Source organism: Nannospalax galili, unplaced genomic scaffold (genome assembly GCF_000622305.1).
Source record: "Nannospalax galili isolate Female #2095 unplaced genomic scaffold, S.galili_v1.0 scaffold461, whole genome shotgun sequence".
In the NCBI taxonomy this organism is placed as follows: Eukaryota; Metazoa; Chordata; class Mammalia; order Rodentia; family Spalacidae; genus Nannospalax; species Nannospalax galili.
The window spans coordinates 2,359,714-2,378,830 of NW_008349975.1; the positions used below are offsets into that span (position 1 = coordinate 2,359,714).

The 19,117-nt window shown below is 35.7% G+C and overlaps 1 protein-coding gene across 1 annotated transcript in view; it reads right to left on the reverse strand.

Moving 5' to 3' along the window:
* Fbxo8 (F-box protein 8) overlaps positions 1-19,098 on the reverse strand; it is a 46,762-nt gene extending 27,664 nt beyond the window's left edge. Inside the window, exons 1-2 of the mRNA XM_008847139.2 lie at positions 18,843-19,098; positions 645-981 (exon numbers count right to left, since the gene is read on the reverse strand). Coding sequence (XP_008845361.1) covers positions 645-973 — 329 coding nt within the window. The 5' untranslated portion in view covers positions 974-981; positions 18,843-19,098. The remainder of the gene's footprint in view (positions 1-644; positions 982-18,842) is intronic.
* Between the last annotated feature and the right edge of the window lie 19 nt (positions 19,099-19,117).

Consider the following 19,117-nt stretch of genomic DNA (forward strand, 5'->3'; position numbering starts at 1 on the left):
CCTCTTTCTCTCTCTGAAACCAATGAAAACAATATTATTACTACTATTATTATTATTATTATTATTTTTTTTTTGAGACAGGGTCTCCCTATAACCCCAGCTGTCCTGGAACTCATTACATGGACCAGGCTGGCCTTGAACTCACAGAGATCTGCCTGTCTCTACCTCCCAAGTGCTGGGATTAAAAGCATGCGCCACTATGTCCAGCTTTGAAAATGATATTATTTACTGACGTTTAAGTATGCCTATTGTTCAGATGGCTATCTATGGGAAACACAGACTTCACCGATGATGCAAAGACTATACATTTTGGATCATAAAGTCTCACCTCAGAGAATTGTTTGCTAAATTTTTCTAATGAGTCTGTAGTTTCTGATTTGTAATAAACTGACACATCTTGATTGGTAACCTTTCCTCTTTCCGTAAAGATCTTACCTTCTTTTCTACTGTCTTTCTTTTGCCAATATCAAAACTGACTGTGACAATAACTACAGCTTTATGTTTCTAGGATTTAGTAAAACAAAGCAGAATGTATAAGTTCACATTAAAAGAAATTATTTCACAATTCATACATGTTATAAAAAGAACATTAACATGATTGTGTTTGAAGGGGTTTGAGTCAAATATTGGTGGATTTAACTCACCCTTGCCAGAGAAGTTCATCATTAGCGAGGTCCTGCCAAACACAGGAAGCCAAGCAGAGGTCAGTTGCATTCAGATAGGACAAGATGGTAAAGCTTAGCTCAGGAGGCAACATTTCCAAGTTAATGAATCCTTCCTGCTCTTTAGACTTCCTTGCCTTCAGCAGATGATATATATCGATGCCTCCTTGGACTTGTTTACGGTGGCTGGTGTGAGAAATGCTGCCCGCAGCCATTCTCCTGCTCTGCTCTCTGGTGAGGTAGCCTGGCTCACTATAGCCTTCCTGCTGGAGCTGCTGGTTTCTGGCCACTCTCCAGAGTCCTTGACCCATCTGCAAGCCTGAGAGAAAGCCAGAAGGTAATAGGGTGACATGAAAAAAGTAAACCATCTTTCCTAGCAGTATAACAAATCTGACACCATGCATTCATTTATCAGAATTAAAATTCCTCATGAAATCCTAGTAAAACCAGTAGTATACTATATAGAAAAGTTGGAACATTTTAAGAACAAAACTTGCATAGAGAAAGTTTTAGAAATATTTGATCTGATCATCACCTTCATACCAGCTTGCTAACGACTTTTAAAGTCTCCAGGTGACATGATCATTTTTCATGTGGTAAGATTTAAAAGTTACTGATGTCCTGAAGACACTTACAAATTATAATTATGTGAACTTATGGGCCAGCATTAAATACAGCTCAGATCAGATCACAAGACTTTAGTTAAAAGGCCTCCAGATCCTGCATTTTATCACAACTCAGGCTCAGCTAAGCTAGTCCCTTTAAACCAAACTCCCAGATGCATAACAGCTGTGAAGCAGGCTTTTAGTTTAATTCTTGCCAGTCTACACTTATGCTGTAGACTGTAATAAAATGTAACATAGGCCCTGAAGTCTAATTCACAAGCCTTATAAATTAGACACCTAGAACTCCAGGATAAATAGCTCAATACTATTTAGTTTTGATGTTGCTTTAAAATAAAAAACATAACAGACTAATTTTCCAATTTTCCAAATATCACTAAATTTGTCTAAGACACCTGGGAAAAGATACATGAAGAAGGTGTGTTCCAGTCTCCCTATTCCCCTCTGCTCTGCAACCAGATCAGCTCTGTATTTACCTAATGATATTCAACTCCCATACATAAATATTTAGAAAAGGACTGGCCTAGCTTTATTTGGTATTGCTTTCAAAACAGGTAGTTTTTCCTGAGACAATAAACTCATTTGGGAGGGGGACTAAATTTTATCTAACTAATAGAAATAATTACTTTCATGATCTACTTTTCAAAGAAATATCATTGCTTTACAACCCAAACTGATTACTAATAGATGTTTAAAAATGGAAAAAATACTGATTTTCACAAGAAGTGAGTAAAACAGTCAAAAAATTTTCATAGATCTGAACTTAAAAACACGGTTTTGATTAAGCAAAACAAAATAAACAAAAAAGGGAAAGAAAAAAGAAAGAAAAAGAAAAGATGAAAGATAGACAAAACCTCCGCACACACAAAACAAACTACTGGTTAATAACATTGAAAATATCTAGAAACAACTTCAACAGCAGCTGAACTTCAAAAAGGTCAAAGGTATTATTAATACTTAGAAAAGAAATAATCCACAAGTATATTTATTAGATTTTGGCTATTACCGGGACATAGCTACTATATATTAGATTAGTATTAATTTTTTAATTTGTCTTTTTGAAGCAGGGTCTCCCTGTAGCCCCAGCTGTCCTGGAACTCACTATGTAGACCAGGCTGGCTTTGAACTCACAGAGATCTGTCTGCCTCTGCCTCCCGAGTGCTGGGACTACAGGTGCACCACCACGCCCGGCTTAGATTACTTATTGATAAATGGTCCAGGTTAAGTTTTAATTCTTATTTCTTACACTGAACTCTTTGGGATTCCAGCAGCTTAAGCCATGCAGGGTGGTATCTGTGTGCATGTTGGGGGTGGTGTTGACAAACAGAGGAATATACTAATGAATTTCAAATGTGGTAAAATTTGTTTTTGCACAAAAGAGCTTTTCTTTCCACCACACAAACCTAAATGATAGTCTCAGTTTAGGTAGTACTCAAGCCTTAAAATTTAAATTCATAAAAATAAAAATTAATAAAATCTAAACACAAACCACATTTTGGGAAAATATTTGTAAACCACACTTGTAATACAAGACTGGTATCTAAAACAAAAAGAAAATGAGCAATCCACTTAAAAGGAGGCTGGTGAGATCGCTCAGCAGTTAAGAGCAGAGGACCCAAGTTTAGTTCCCAGGACCCACATCAGGAAGCCTACAACTGCCTGTAATTCCAGCTCAGGGGATCTGATGCCTTTGGGCTCTGTGGGAACTTTCACATACTCCCCCAACATGCATACACATAAATTAAAAATTAAATCTTTAAAAACATGAGATCTTCCTTAGTAAAGGAGTCTAATACGCCTATCTCTTAGGCATGTATTAGATGCTGTTTAAGTTTTTCCTTATTTTTGAAAGATCTCAATACAAACCTCAATAAAGAAGATATACAAATGGCAAAGAAGCATATGAGAAGATGCTCATATGAATAGGTCATTAGAGGATTAAAACAATGAGATACTACTACAGGCAGAGTAGAATGGGTTCTCCAAAACACTGGCCATACCAATGCTGTGAGGATGCAGGAATGCAAAATGCTATAGCCATTTGAAAGACAGATTGGCAGTTTTGCACAAAATTAAACATACTTTTTACCATATGATCCAGTATTCACACTTCTTGGTATTTACCTAAGTAAGTTGAAAACATCTGTCCACCCAAAAACCTGCACATGAATGTTTATAATAATTGTGTTCATAGTTGCTAAAACTTACAAGAAATGAGATGTGTTTCAGAAGGTAAATGAATAAACAATGGCATAGACATACAATGGAATATTAATCCTAAAAATGAGCCACAAAGTCATGAAAAGTCATTGAAGAAACACTAAGGAACATTACTAAGTGAAACAAGTCAATCTGACAGTATGATTCTAACTATATGACATTCCGGAAAAGATAAGACTATGAAGATAGTAAAAGCTATTAACAGAAAAAAAAAAAGATTAAAGGCTTGTAAGAAATTAAAAATTTTAGTCTTCAAACATGCCATATCACTTTGCAAGTACACTTAAAACACTGATACAAATGTAGTACTTATTTTTAAAACTAAAATTGTAAAGATATTTAATTTTAATAATAGCTGACACAAATGTATTTTTAAAACTAAAATTGTAAAGACATTTAATTTCAATAATAGCAATTTCTTTAACTCAACAAGAAAAAGTACCTACTAACCACATTAATTACTAACATCATCTAGCTTATCTTTTATCATTTCACATAATTAATTTATTCTTTTTGGCTTTTGCACCACTAAAAACAAATGATCAAATGAAGTAAGTATGGTATCTAAAGTCTTGAGATTTTAAGACTTTTAATTACAAGTTCTGTTTCCATATAGCATCCTAGTGGCATATGGCTAAGCAGCTGTTGTTGCTCTTGGGCCTGTTGCTAGGGAAGAAAGACTCAGGGTGATTTCCCCAGGCACTGGACTTTAATGAAGATCACTTAAACTGACCACTGAATAATGTGATGCTGAAAGCCTCCAGCAGGTAGAAAGAGGTAAAGCCAGCAGTGATTCTTAAAAAAAAAAAGATGAGGAAGGTGGAAGGTTGAGGCTCATGTACATATGGTCAGACAAAGAAAAGTACAAGATTAAACCTCTCATTTCTAGTCTTCATTGCTAAATAAAAACTGAAAATTATCCCTTTCGGATGATTTTCTTCTGTCTATGGAGCAGTCTTGATCACTGTTAAGAACACAGTATAATAAACCACTCAGGAAGATAAATATCTATGTCTAGCCTGTGGGGAAAGGAAAGGGGACTGGAGCACCCCATCTCCACTCCTAATTCTTCTTAGGATAACAGGATTGTGAAATATGGTAACTCAGAAAAATAAAAAAAAAATCTAAAACAGTCAGGACATTCATTGTATAAGTTGTGAAGGAAGTCATGGAGGGAGGGCTTTGAAGTTTGAATTCTGAATCCACTTGTGATTACTTAAGGAACCTGGGGAAGTTACTTTAAAAGTCAGCTATTTCACATGTAATATGAAAAAAGGACAATGTTCATAATCATAATCATGCTTATACCTTAAAAGTGGCTATATTAAACAATTACATATAAAGTTTATTGCATGGCTAATAGTCAATACATGTTAGATAATACTTTGTTTCGGCTCGGTCACGATGAAAATGATGATTCTTTCATAATACATATGCAGTGATATACTCCAGCTACCCTGATGATCTGCTTGCTGAATGTACTTACTTGTTCACCTTGATACCTGTGTAGCTTTGTAGGGCTTATTCAGCTCCTTTAGTTATCTCATATTTTAGTCTTTTTTTTTTTTTTTGGTGAATGTAATTCTTGTAGTCAGTGACCAACCCCTCCCCTCTCCAATTACCCCTCTAAAACCCCAAAAGCCCGTTTTTCTCTACAAGAATTTCAAACTTCAGTATGTGGCTGACTATTAATAATGGCAGCAAGCAGGAGTATAAAATGGGCTCTGTGCTATCATTAGTGATCTGTCAACATCTGCATCTAAAACAGACAGAAAATATGCACTTACATGGTGAGTTCCTGTAGGGTTTTAAATTACAACTTGATTTCTCTTAAAGTTTTAATCAAAACTTGGGACAGGTGTGGTGGCACACACTTTTAATCCCAGTACTAGGAGGCAGAGGCAAGCAAATTTCTGTGAGATTGAGGCCACCCTGCTCAACATAGTGAGTTCCAGGCCAGCTGTGGTTACAAGGAAACACTGTCTCAAAAAAAAAAAAAATTCAAACAACAACAAAAATATATTTGGCATAAATATTTTCAACATTGAAACACGGTATGATTAAAGGCATAATATTGTTGCTGATCGAAGTTATTTGGTCAAAAAATTTGAGACTGAGACGTGGGGCTGGAGAGATGGCTCAGCAGTTAAGAACACTGGTTGTTCTTGCAGAAGACCCAGGTTCAAATCCCAGCACCCACATTGCAGCTAACAACTGTCTGTAACGCCAGTTCCAGGTGATCCAACGGCCTCTTCTTTCCTCCACTGGCATTGCACAACATGGGTGCACTTACCTACATGTAAGCAATACACTCATACACATAAAATAAAAATAATAAATAAAAGAATAAAAATCAGACGTATAGTGAAATCACAGAATATGACAAGAATTTCAAAATGAAAACTATTTTTTCTGTATTCATAATCTTGAATTTGGGTGTAAATCTGACTTTTGTGATAAAATTACTGCTGGCTATTTGTGTGTTCACTAAAAACAGATTGAGGAAAACATAATTCTATCTTTAAAGTATTCTTATAATAGTCTATTTCATGCATGTTAATTTTTATTATGCATGAGATTTATGGTCTATAAAGTTGTAGCAAACACTAAAGTTGCAAATACTGGGCCAGTGTCCTCCAGAAAAATGCAGGGTTCGGTTCCTGCAATGGCCAAAGGAGCAAATGAATGCAATCCAAGAATTCTACTTTCCTAGGATTATACAAACATGAACCAACCCGATAATAACAGTGTCTATGTTTCTTGTGTCTCAGAGTCATTATATAAACTTTTGGTTTAAGAGCAAAATATTCATATTCGATTTAGTAACATACACTTGTTACTGCAGTGGACAGAAATCTTAGCCTAATGGCAACTGAGTAGGGACTGGCAGCCAAAATGAATGAGCTTGAACACTCAACTGGAATGTGACATATGAAGTGAACAATAGCTATCTTATTAATTTAACCACATGATTTTCATATTTTGGCTTCTTAATTATCATTTCTTACATTTTAACTTCTGCTCCTAAATTTCCATGCTGCTGTGTTATAGGAGCTGGGCTGACACACATAGAAATGAATTCCAGAAGTATTTGAAAACAAACTTTGGAAAAATACTTACTTACAAGATTTAAGATTTAATATGGGCTGGAGAGATGGCTCAGTGGTGAAGAGCACACCACTAGAGGACTATAGAAGCCACATGAGGTAGCTCACAACTGTAACTGCAGCTACAAAGAATCTGATGCTCTCCTCTGGCTCGATAGGCACCTGAACACATGTGCACACATCCTCCCACCCCCCACATATACACATAATTTACAAACAATCCTTCTTTTACAATTTTTCCGAGAATTAAAAGAAATAATGTGAAAGTAAACAACAGACCAAATCCTTCCTTCTTCTACATACACACTCCATGTCTAGAATGCTTATACATCCTCCTCAGGCTTTTCCCTTACTTACCCAAGCAAAACAAAGAAGTATTTTCTTTAAAGAAACTGAAAGATCTCGGGGGGGGGGGGAAGATGCTGAGCATAACAGCTATAAGCCAATCACCAGTCCTATGAGGGGACGGGTTCTATATGTACAAATCAACATTTATTTCCTCAAAGACCTAATGTTCAGCCATTAAAGTGTGATTTAAACACTTACACAACAATTTTTGTTTGCTTTTTCCTGATTTTATCCAGGGACTCCAGTAGAAGTTAACAATACCCCCTCCTCAGTGAGTGTGTCTGATGTATGTTTGGTATGCAAGTGTGGTGTGCACATGCTTATATATTCTTGGAGACCTGAGGTCAATACTGGTGTCTTTCTTGTTTTCCACCTCTAGTTTTTGAGACAGGGTCTTTCACTGAATCAGAAGCTCATGGATTCCGTTAAGCTGACTAGTTAATGAACTTCAGGGCCTCCACCCAGCTTCCCTGCTCCCAGACTGGGATTACAAGCACTCGTGCCACCCTAGCTTTTCAGGGTGCTGGGGACCCAAATTCAGGTCCTCATGCTTGCACAGCCCTAAAGTTAACCATTTTATCCTTAATTTTAACAGATATTACAAAAGCTTATACACTCTATATTACATAATCTGGAGAGTTGCCTAGAGGAGCTCTGGTATGCAGAATTATGATGCAAAGGTCCATCTTCCTCTCAACTTTCAGCTTTCCAGTCCACTTAGGACTCTCTTAAAAGCTAGCAAAAAATTCTTAAGGCAGTATTTCTTACACATACACTATGACTGTGCAGCAATCTAAAGTCAAATTAAAACAAAAGAATGAGATAGTGTGAAAAGGAAGTGTTAGAGCTAATCTGAAAGGTGTGCCTAATGACCAGATTTTGGATAATTTGGATGTAAAGTAAGGAAGACAACAGTGGACTAAACTCTATCACGTAAAAAACAAAAAACCCTCCATCTATATAGATAATCAATAAAATATAAGGAGAAGAAAAAACTCTTTTTAGCATTGCTCTGCTAATAAAGGCAGAATAATGGAGCTAGAAAAGCCACCTTATAATCTTTATAAAAACAGTAATTCAAGATACAATTATCAATGGATCCTAAATAAAATTTGAGGAAGAGTAATATGGAGACCCTGCTAAGCGAAATTTAAACACTACATAAGAATTATCTTTGACATTTTGAGATCTATTTAGTTATTTATTTATATGTGTGTATGCCCCTGAAGCCAGAACAAAGTGTTAGATTTTCTGGAGCTGGAATTATAGGTGGTTGTGAACCTCCCAAGACTTGAGAGCTGGGAGTCAAACTCCAGTTCTCTGGAAGAGCAGCAACTGCTCCTAAGCACTAGGCCATCTCTCCAGCCCACAGTAGAATTTTTTTTAAAGGACAGAGGAAAAAACTTTTAAACAAAATAGAAAACAAAACAAAACAAAAACAAATGAAAACTTTTTTGCATATGGAAATTCAATCTTTAGAATTTCTGGCTGTGTTTCCTTCCTTTTGTACATCTAATTATTATGTATGAAATATTTCTGTATATGTTACATAATATAAACATTAACAGCAAAACTTTTTAATGCTATAAGCCATTTCTTTACTACTTCTCTGCATCAACTACTAAAAATGTTTAATTTTAATTTATTTTATAATGTTTTATAAGCATTGCTTTCTTTAAAAAAATATCATTACATTGAAAACTTTGTATAGGTGTAACCTGGACATTCTGTGGAAAAGGAAAAGCTAGAGTTGATCAGGGCAAGTGTGAACAACTGGAGCACACTGGGAAAAAGGGGTGGAGCCGCTGCCAACTGAGCAGAGGTGGACTGTGAACAAGTGAGGAAGACTGTGGGTGGGAGGCAGATGGTGCATGAATTTCAAATATGGAAAAGAAAACGCCTATAAGAATTCGTGTCTTTGTAAGTCACCCCCTCCCAAATATCATATAAACCACACAAAACCCAAATAGAATGTCTTACATAGGTTTGCAGTCCTGGGGCCTCAGGAGGCACCTGTGCAGGTCTCCCAAGAAGGGGAAGGGGAAACATTTAGTGAAACAATAGGTTGAAGAGTTTGGAAAGGAAGTGAATGGCAAACTCACTATAGCAACAGTGACAAATTTCACATTATTGTCAAAGCTTGGTAGTACAGTTTTGTCAGTAAATAATAATCAAAAATTATGTGGACATACAGAATTGTGAATTTATATTCTAAAATATAATTAGATACTTTTAGTTTGAGAATTCTATCAGTTTAGTTATTACAGCACTTTCTTCTTTTTTTTTAAACTTCCCAGACCGTCATTCTTATTTCTAAAAGTTCAATTAGATGTTTCACTAAATTAAAATTTATGAAAAATTTATATGCCATTATATTTTAATTCTCACGATTATCTTAAAAGGTAAGTGGAGGTGGAGGTTAAGCAAATAAGGCTGAGATCACATAATTGGCAAAGAGAAGATCCAGGAATCAAACTTAGGTTTATGGGAGTCCTAAACTTTTATTCCTAATCACCAATTAGGTGATGCTCAGAGCAGTTGGAGCCTAAGGAGGGCAAAGGCATGTGGTTATCTGCTGCCTAATGGCTGGCCTCATCTATGACAGGCCTCATCTTTGATGGCCAGTGCTTGTTACCTCAGCTGCTGCCAGCAGCCGCAGCTCTTTCAGTTGCTGTTCTGTGAACAACACAAGGCTTTTAAATGAAAAAGAGATCATCCTTTAACCCATAATTTACTTAGTCTATAATCTAGGTTCCACAGTTTCCTCACTAGTCAAATAATGATTACTAATTCTTACCCTATGGTACTGACAGCACATAAACCACAGTAATAATTTGTTCATCCTTTCCACCACTTTTAATGGTAATTTCTAATTTTGTTCTTCCCTCCTAGAGTATATCTGATTATACTGTATTTAATTACCTGAGTAACTATAATCCTACTCCTAAATTGTATTATTTTAGGGTCTATGAAAATAGAGATTCTCTTAACTTTTCTTGCCAAAAACAAAAATTAGTAAATATATAGAGTTGAAGCTAACTGCTTAGATTGACATAGGATATTAGAAACAATGTAGCAAATAAGGGCTAGCAATTATTTAGTGACAAATCAGTGGAACAGACATCTTTTGGCTTTAGGCACTACAAACATTTATAATCACTACTACTATGTTTTCTAGAAAGAGCTCCAAGAATTGATGAGACGACTCAGCAAGTCAAAAGGATACTTTTGGAAGTACCATAAAGATATATCTGTCAATTAACAAGAAATTTCTATACAGTATTATTAACACCTTTACATCAAGTATTCTGAATATAGTTTTATTAATTTATCAATTGTTGAGAATGGTATTTTTTATTTTTAGATAAAGAACTCACTCCACATCCGAAGCTGGATGCAAACTTGCCATGACCCTCCTGTTTCAGCCTCTTGGATTACAAGTATGCATGACCATATCCAGTGAGGTCAGCATTTTCAGGCACATTTCTTTCTTTTTTCTTTTTGAAAGAATCTTGCTATGTAGTCCAGGCTGGCCTCAAATTTCATATCCTCTTGCCTCAGCCTCCCACAGGTGCTGGGATTATAGGTATAACATCACTCTTTCCTTATGTTTCTTCATTGTGATATAATACTTACTCAGATATAAGTCCATTAAAATAATTACCTTGAAGTGCCATGTATCATGTAATGTTTTTATTCATTTTTATTACAAGGTTTATTTACTAAAATAAACATAAACTTAAATACATGATATATAAATATAAATATATATGTATGTGAATATAAGTTCTTGCTTATAGTTCTGTGGTAACTACCTAATAATGGCAGTAGGACTGCACAAAACAAGGCCACAGTTCCAATATGAATTATATTCAATTAACATGCTACCATGTAAAATGAAAGCCGCCTGCGTGTTCTAAGATGAATTGTCTCCACATAGCAGACTATATGAATAAAACTGGTATCAACCACAGTGCTTTGCACATATAAAGTGCTCATTGAATATTTGTTGATTTCTGACATAATAAACAAGAAAATGTTCATTTAAAAAACTCTGTTTCAAAAACCTTATGAACTGCCTCTGATATCAAGGAATTTGTTATACAGACCAAAAGAAGGCATAGTCAAGGAAAATAAATCCTTAAGGATATAAATCCTGCAATGATGTTTTGACTGATTAATAAAATGCATCAATAGTTGCATTGAGATATAAAGGCAAAAAGGATTATTTGTGTGCCTCTTACGAGGTGATTAAAATAAGACAATATAGGACTGGGGAAACAGCTCAGATGCAGGAGGGTTGCCTAACTTGCATGAGGCCCTGGGTTCAATGCCCAGTACAAAAACAAAACAAAAGACAAAAACATCATAAAGGCAAAACAATTAAAGTAGTATTGTTGTACATAAACTCATATACGTATTTGAACTCCTTCAAATATTTCTAATATATGCGGAAAGGCTTTTACTTAACAATATTTTAAAAATCAGAATAAGTTTAATTTAAATAACCTAGGTTTTTATATACTTGTTTCTACTAAAATAACAATGGAAATATCAGCAGTAACAGTTTAATTACACATTGACCAAAGTGGAAAAACCAATAAAAAAAAATCTAAAAGTTAAGTACTTAAGTCTTGGGTTCTCTTAAATTTTTAGTTTTACTGTGTTGAAACTGACAAATACAGATTATATAGCACCTAGTTTAGAGAAATGTATACAAGTTTTCTTGGCACTAATACTGAGGAGGATGAACTCAAAGCTTCTATTATTCTATAAGTTGCTATATTCTGAGCTTTTAGCCAGAAAGGGGGAGAAAGTGCAAATTGCTGTGACCCTTAACTAAGACAATGAATACAAAAGCTTCTTTTAATTGGTAAAACAGTATGTAACCACTATTCAATCTCTTAGGGCTTAATGTGCCCCCCCCCAAAAAAACCTAAAATAACAGCTACACTGTCTGACATGATTTTTGGATGTACATACTTTAAAAAGCACAGTTTAGTTTAAAAATCTGTTTTAAAATATACAGAAACTTCTCTGTTTGGCAAACATTTAAAGTCAAGATTAATTAACAACAACTATACAAGTTATCAATTTATAATAACAGCTTTCTATACAATTGACCTCTAGTAAATGGTTACATTTATAAAAGAAACAGTATTAAACATATTTATTTATTTATTTATTTATTTATTTATTTAATGTGTGTGTGTATGTGTGTTGCCTGAATATATGTAGTGCATCCATGTTGGGCAATGCCCGCGATGGCCAGAAGAGGGCGTCAGATCCCATGGAACTGGAGTTAAAGATGGGTGTCAGCCACTACGTGGGTCCTGGGAACTGAACTCTGGTCTCTGCAAGAGCAGCCCATGCTCTTAATTGCTAAGCCTTCTCTCCAGCCCCAAGAAATGGTATTTTTGACTGACTATACACGCGACATTTTGTTCTTTTCAAAAGAACTCTACTTCGTAGAGTATTTCTACAAAGAGTAAGAAACAAATTATTAACAGATTGTGTATATCTAATATAAAGCCTACTTATAAAACATAAAGTAAACAAAAAGCTGGGCATGATGGTGCACACCTTTAATCCTTTAATCTCTGTGAGTTCAAGGCCAGCCTGGTCTACATAGTGAGTTCCAAAAAAAAAAGGGGGGGCAAAGAAAAACCCTGTTAAAAAAAAAAAAAAAAAAAAAAAAAAAAAAAAAGTAGCTTTAATCAAAACATTCCTGTATAATAATATGAATAAAGTACTATTCACATAAGGAAGAGTAACTACACTAATGCTTCTAAGCAATTTTGCTGCATTGAGCAATCAAATGGCCCATGCTATGGAGAAAACCCTAAAGAATGGTTCATCTGCCACTTGGTATAAAGTCTACACAACAGAAGATGGGAATGGAGGTGTCTCAAACACAAGTTCTACCAAACCACTTCCACAAAGTTCTTTGTGAGCAGTGTTTATCTACAGTGTGATGACCAAGAATGGACTCAAATACTCATTTTACTTCATTATTTCTTACATCTAAATAGTGAAATTTGTAAATGTACGACCTATCTCAGATAAAGTTCTGTGTGTAAAAACAGAGTTATCCCTAAAATACAAATTCTATTATATTTAATCCCTAAAATACAAATTCTATTACATTTTAAAGTTAAGGAAATTTGTATAGCTTATTTTTATTTATTTATTTTCAGTTTTTTTTTTCAAACAGAAAGTAACAACTTAATGTTTGGTTATTTTTGGTTTTAAAACCTTTAGGTGGCACAAAGTGATATTTATTCAATGTCATAAGAATGTGTGTGAGGGAAAATACTTTCTATTAGACATTAAGAATCAGATTGACAGACTAGAATTCATTTCTCCACATCCAAAAGACTAGACCACCAAAGTAGTTTAGAGCAGAGTGGATAAAGAAATTTTAAAAAGAAAATGCCTGATAACCAATCACACTCCTAAAATTTAAAGGCAACAATTTCAGAGAAATGAAAGATGGTTATTCCACAAGGAGGCCTTTCTAAGGAGAAAAGGGAAACCGTTAAGTACTACAAGGTCACAAGGCACATTAAACACATAAAAAGCTCCACTCATTAAACTTACAGATCTGGTCCTGCAAAAGCAGTTTTCCTTACTAAAAGGCATACCATTTGTAGGTTGTTTTAATTCAAAAAGATTTACAATATTGCTTTGTTTTCTGAAGGTACGCCCCCCGCTCTTTAACTACTTTCTATAATGTGTTAGCAAAATGGCATTTAAACAAATATAAAAATGAAGATATGTTATGCAAACATACCCCAAATCTGAGAATCTGGGGCTTATTTAATTTATTCCGTTTCCTTTAAAATAAATATGATATTATCTGGTAGCTTTTAAATAAAGAAAACTTATCATACTCCTCCCTTGAACCAATTTTAATTATAATGGTTCTCATTTTAAAGAGCTATCTACCTAATATGACTAGGCCAGCAGCCAAGGTGGCATATTCCAGCCTCCTTCCTCAGTGCATCACATAAAGAATCACAACAAACATCAAAGAGAAATAAGATGACCTGATTGGGATTCTTTCCTTAGCTAGTTGTGAGAATTGGGAGAATGACTTAAAATTTGAAGTTCCACTTTCCTCATCTCTGAAACTTGAATAAAAAAATCTCTTTCAGCTATAAAATTCCATGGTTTCAAGAATTTTTGCAATTAGGAAAGAAACTGCATCCAGTTTGTAAAGAAAAAAGTAAAATTAGCTCTTTTTATATGGCATGACCTTATATGTAGAAAACACTAATTATTTTCAAAAAACAAAACAAAACTGTGAGCTGAAATTTACAGAAAAAAAAATCATATCTGTGTTAAACATTCTTCTACAATACAGCTTGATTGGAACATTGAGACTATGGAGAGGAGATGTTGCAGATCCATAGCTAGTATCTTAGACTATTTTTAGCCCCTAAGAACTACTCACCGTCTGACTTAACATCCTTGTGGCTACATGAAACCTTTTTGGGGTGTATTAACTTAACAGCCCAATCTTTCACCAACTAAAACAATAGGAATGTCATAAGATAACATCTGAACCCTATAGCAGAGATTTCCTCACTTTACTGTAACCCACCTACCTGATATTTCTACCCCTTATTCAAAAGGTGCCTTTATCTAGAATTTCCTTTTATTCTGCAACTACCAAAACATCACAAAATTGTTACCATGCTAGAACATGTTATTTGGGGTAACGTGAAATCATGTTCCCAGGCCATGAACACTACTCTAGCTCCAGAATAAACTATCTTAGATTCTCTTTGAGGTGAGAACTGTGTTTTCATGTCAAAAGGCAAATTAAAAAAAAAAAAAAACACATGGAATTAACAAATGAATTCAGCAAGGTAGTAGGATGCTATGTCCACACACACAAAAATCAGTTGTATCTCTTTACTAACAATGAACAATATAAAAAGGAAATGAAGAGAACAATTCCATTTACAATAGCAAGAAGAATACAGTGCTCAGGAATTAATTTAACCAAGTAGGTGAAAGATTTCTACAATAAAAACTACAAAACTCCATTGAAAGAAATGAAAGATATATACATAGAAATACATTCATAAGCATGGACTGGAAAATTTAATATTCTTGCAATATCAGTACTGCACAACAACAATCCAGTCACAAAACAGTAATTCATGACATTGCTTATATAAAGTTCCTAGAATAGTCAAAATCATAGAAAGTAGATGGGATGATCAGGGACTCAAGACAGGCATATGAAAGGTGTGGTTAATGGTCACGGAGTTTTAGTTTTACAAGATGCAAAGGATTACAGAGATGGCTTGTGGGATGGTGGCATGGACTTCCTATCACTGACCTGTACATTTAAAAATGGGCAGGACAGTAAATTTGTTTTGTTTGCATTTCTTTACCACAAGTGAAAACTAGAAAAAAAATCCATGACTGTATAAAAACAGAAGGAGAAAAAAATTCCTAAAAATACATAATATGAAGAAGTGGCAGAGGTGTAGATATTTATTTAATATCCATATTTTTCACCTCTTTCCTCCATTTCCATGGCTTCCACAAATCACTATCCTATGGGCAGATAAAGGCTTTCAGTTCGGTTGACTTGTTAAAATCTGGTTCCTTTATTTAAACTGCTTAGCATTCTATGCATTCCATTCTTGAAGAATACAAAAATGGCTAATACCACACTAAAAACCCCTCAATCTGCTGCCTAGACTTCAATTCGCATAAACTTGTTTTATCTCTTTAAATTTGGATAATATTTTATTAACAGATAAGGATTTGCAGGATCTTTCAAACCCGGAAGCAGTATAGGCAATTTTATATTGGGTCATAATCAAAACAGTGCCACGACAAACCCTGAAGCCTATACATTTACTTCCAACCAGCTTCTACAGCTTATTGGGAAAACCTGTGCTGATAAATTGCAGCCTGCTGTGCAGATAGAAGGTGCTGCCTGCTGAGGCAGGATAGAAAGACAGAGAATTGAGGAGACTTGGGAATAGAAAGGAGACCCCATTTTGTACTTGCTGAGAGTCAAAGACATTCTTACAAACAAGATCAGGAATTGTTTACAATCAAAACATTTCTATGGAGACTAAGGATTCCTTTGACTTTTTTGACCTCTGTTTTTATCTTATCACCCTCACCCTGTAAATCTATACACTATACCATAAACTACTTTAGCTCATTTACTAAAGAAATGATACCTACATAAAAAATAGGTACACCAAGAACAGTTTTACCTAATCTTTTAAAAGCCTTTAGGACACTTAAATGCAATTCTATATTGAGAAATCTATGGCCACAGTTAGGTATGTACTGTTTCTTTCTTTTCTTTTTCTTAAGTCATTCTCCCTCTTTAAATGCTCTTACTAGATCTACATTAAAATTTTAAAATTATTTATTTAATAACTACATAATTAGAAGAAGCATTTTATTACAACAGCATTGACATGTTCAATTCAACCTTAGAGATAGAGATGGCTCAGCAGTTAAGAGCACTGGCTGCTCTTCCAGATGGAACGGGTTTCATTCCCAGCGCCCACACAGTGGCTAACAACGGTCTGTAACTCCAGTTAAGGGGACCCAGTGCCTTCTTCTGGGCTCCACAGGCTTTTCACAACACAGGTACACTTGTATACATGCATGCAAAACACTCACACCCATAAAAATAATTTTAAAAATTAAGAAAAAAGAAATTCCAACCTTGCTTAATCCTACTGTCTCATCCTCAGATTCTTTTTTGCAATGTGTTTAAAATGTGAGTAGACGTGTCCATAAAGAATTCCTTTGGCAGCTATAGGAAGCTACATAGGTTGTAGCCTCTTCTACTACCCATAACTACTGACACTCCCACCTAATGCTTAAAAAAAAAAAAAAGACAGACAAAACCCAAGATGCATTCCCAAGACATACCTCTCCCATTCCTACTTAATCATATCCACTTAACACAAAATTTACTACTGACGTACATTCTCTCCATACCTGACCCTTTCCTAACTTCTTTCCTTCTTAAAAGCTGTCTTTGCTCATGTTCATTTTGGAGCATTTTCAGCTTATATAAACAAGCAGTGAGCAAGATATATACAATATCCAGTTGTAATGTGTAGACCTAAAACCACAAACATTTCTTTCACAAACTTTATTCTTCAGACTAAATGTCTGAACAAGGAGAAACTTTAGGATGAAAAATAATTTCTTTTTCAGAAGAGATGATGCTAATAAAAGATGACTTGTTTATTAGCCTACAATCTGGCATTTCCTCCTGTGTGACTTAATATCTTAGGCCTCTTTTGGCTCAGTTATTCTCACCTATTAATTATTTTAACTACTATAAGTTATCAGCACAGTGCCTGTGCTAGGTGTCTCTGAAATGACTTCCAGGGATCTTGCCTCATGGATTTCAAGTCTTTGTGTCATCTCTCTCTCTCTCTCTCTCTCTCTCTCTCTCTCTCTCTCTCTCCAATTGGGGTTGAACTTAAGACTCCCAACAAATACAAACTGGATGCAGTGACTGAGATTAGATTTTAAAAGATTAGTATCTTCCATCCCTTTGGAGGCTCTTTCTTGGACTACCTGCCATAGGCTTCCACACTGTAAAAGAGTTTTATGAAGAAGCCCACCCACATGCTGAATAACCTAGGCCAGCCAACAATCATGCATTTGGAAGTGGACACTTACTCCCTATCAGCAGAGCCTATCAATAGCAACACAACTTCCAACTGCAGTTTAACTACAACCTCATGAAACAAACAGAACCGCTCTGTTGACATTTACCCCAATTCTTGGCCCTTAGAAACTAAGAGAATATATGTTTGTTGTTTTAAGCTGGGTTAAATTTGCGAGTGATGTGTTAATCAGAAATAGATAACTAATGAACCAACTCAGACAACAGTTAATTCAGGCACCCTGCATAAAAATGACTTACTGAGTTAATCTGAACATATAAATTTATTTGTTCTTCATTCTGAGACTTGCTCTATTTTGTAAACCATTTTCATAGGGGTCAGGGAAGAAGTTTCCAGTTTAGAAGCATAAACACCAAACTCCAAACTTTAAAAGAAGAAGAAAAAAAGCTAGAGGTGATGTTGAAAGCCTACAATTCCAGGCTGTGGGAGGTGAGGTGAGGTGAGGTGAGAGCTAGCTCAAAGATAAAAATGAGAGAAGAAAAGCAGAACTGGAAAACCAGTTGAATTCGGTTGCAGTAATAAAGGCAGTTATTTGAAGAGAAGCATAGTGGATCCTTAAAATAAAATTTTTACTTCTAAAACAAGTAACCACAATTATTAGCAAATACAGAATGCAAAATAAAACTAAAACATTTCGAATGAAAATAGCAAATTTTTGTAATTTTGTCCAGTGAACAATATGAAGTACCACATGAAAACTGGAACTCAGTCACAGAAAAACCAAAAAGTTTTAAACAAATCTTACAATCAGTTTGGCGGCTGCTGCAACAATCTTGGCCCTAAAATGTGTTTGCATTAGTAGTACCAAAATAGTTTAAAGAATCAAAAGCTGTGCCTAGACACCCTAACAGCACTCTGACGCTCTGAAAAGCAGCAGGTGAACCTCAAGAAAGTAAGTCTAGCTGTTTCTGAATGACACCAGAACTACCTGCAGTTCCAAGTCCACCTGTACAGTAATGGCCTAGAAGGACCCACGCCCGCCCTAAGACTCGGGTCTCCATTTTAATAAGCTACCGGGGCTGTCACTCAAGATGTTGTACAGTATCATAGGTCCCAAACTCCTGCTTAATGGACCAGTTTCTGCCAAGAGGCAAGCACCGGCTGCCTTCATTTCCGAGAAAAGTGAGGGTGGACAGGAAAAAGATATAAGGCATCGGAAGTGTCTAGACCAACGGTCGTTCTTACCTGAGCGACCTGAGATCTCGACCGCCGCCGCGACGAATCGGCCTGTGGGCGGGGGCTGCCAGCCAAGAGAAATCGGCTCAGCCGGGAACTGGTGCCCGGGCCATGGAGAGGCCTGTGCAAACCGCAGGGGTTCTCGCTGGGGAACTCGACGGCTGCGAGAGTACCAGAAACAGCCCCAGACTCCGGCGAACTCACAGGACTTCAGCCTGCCGGAGCCCGAGCTGCCGACAGTAGAGTTTTTGACGTTTCCTATTGTTGCCGGAAGTGACGTCGGG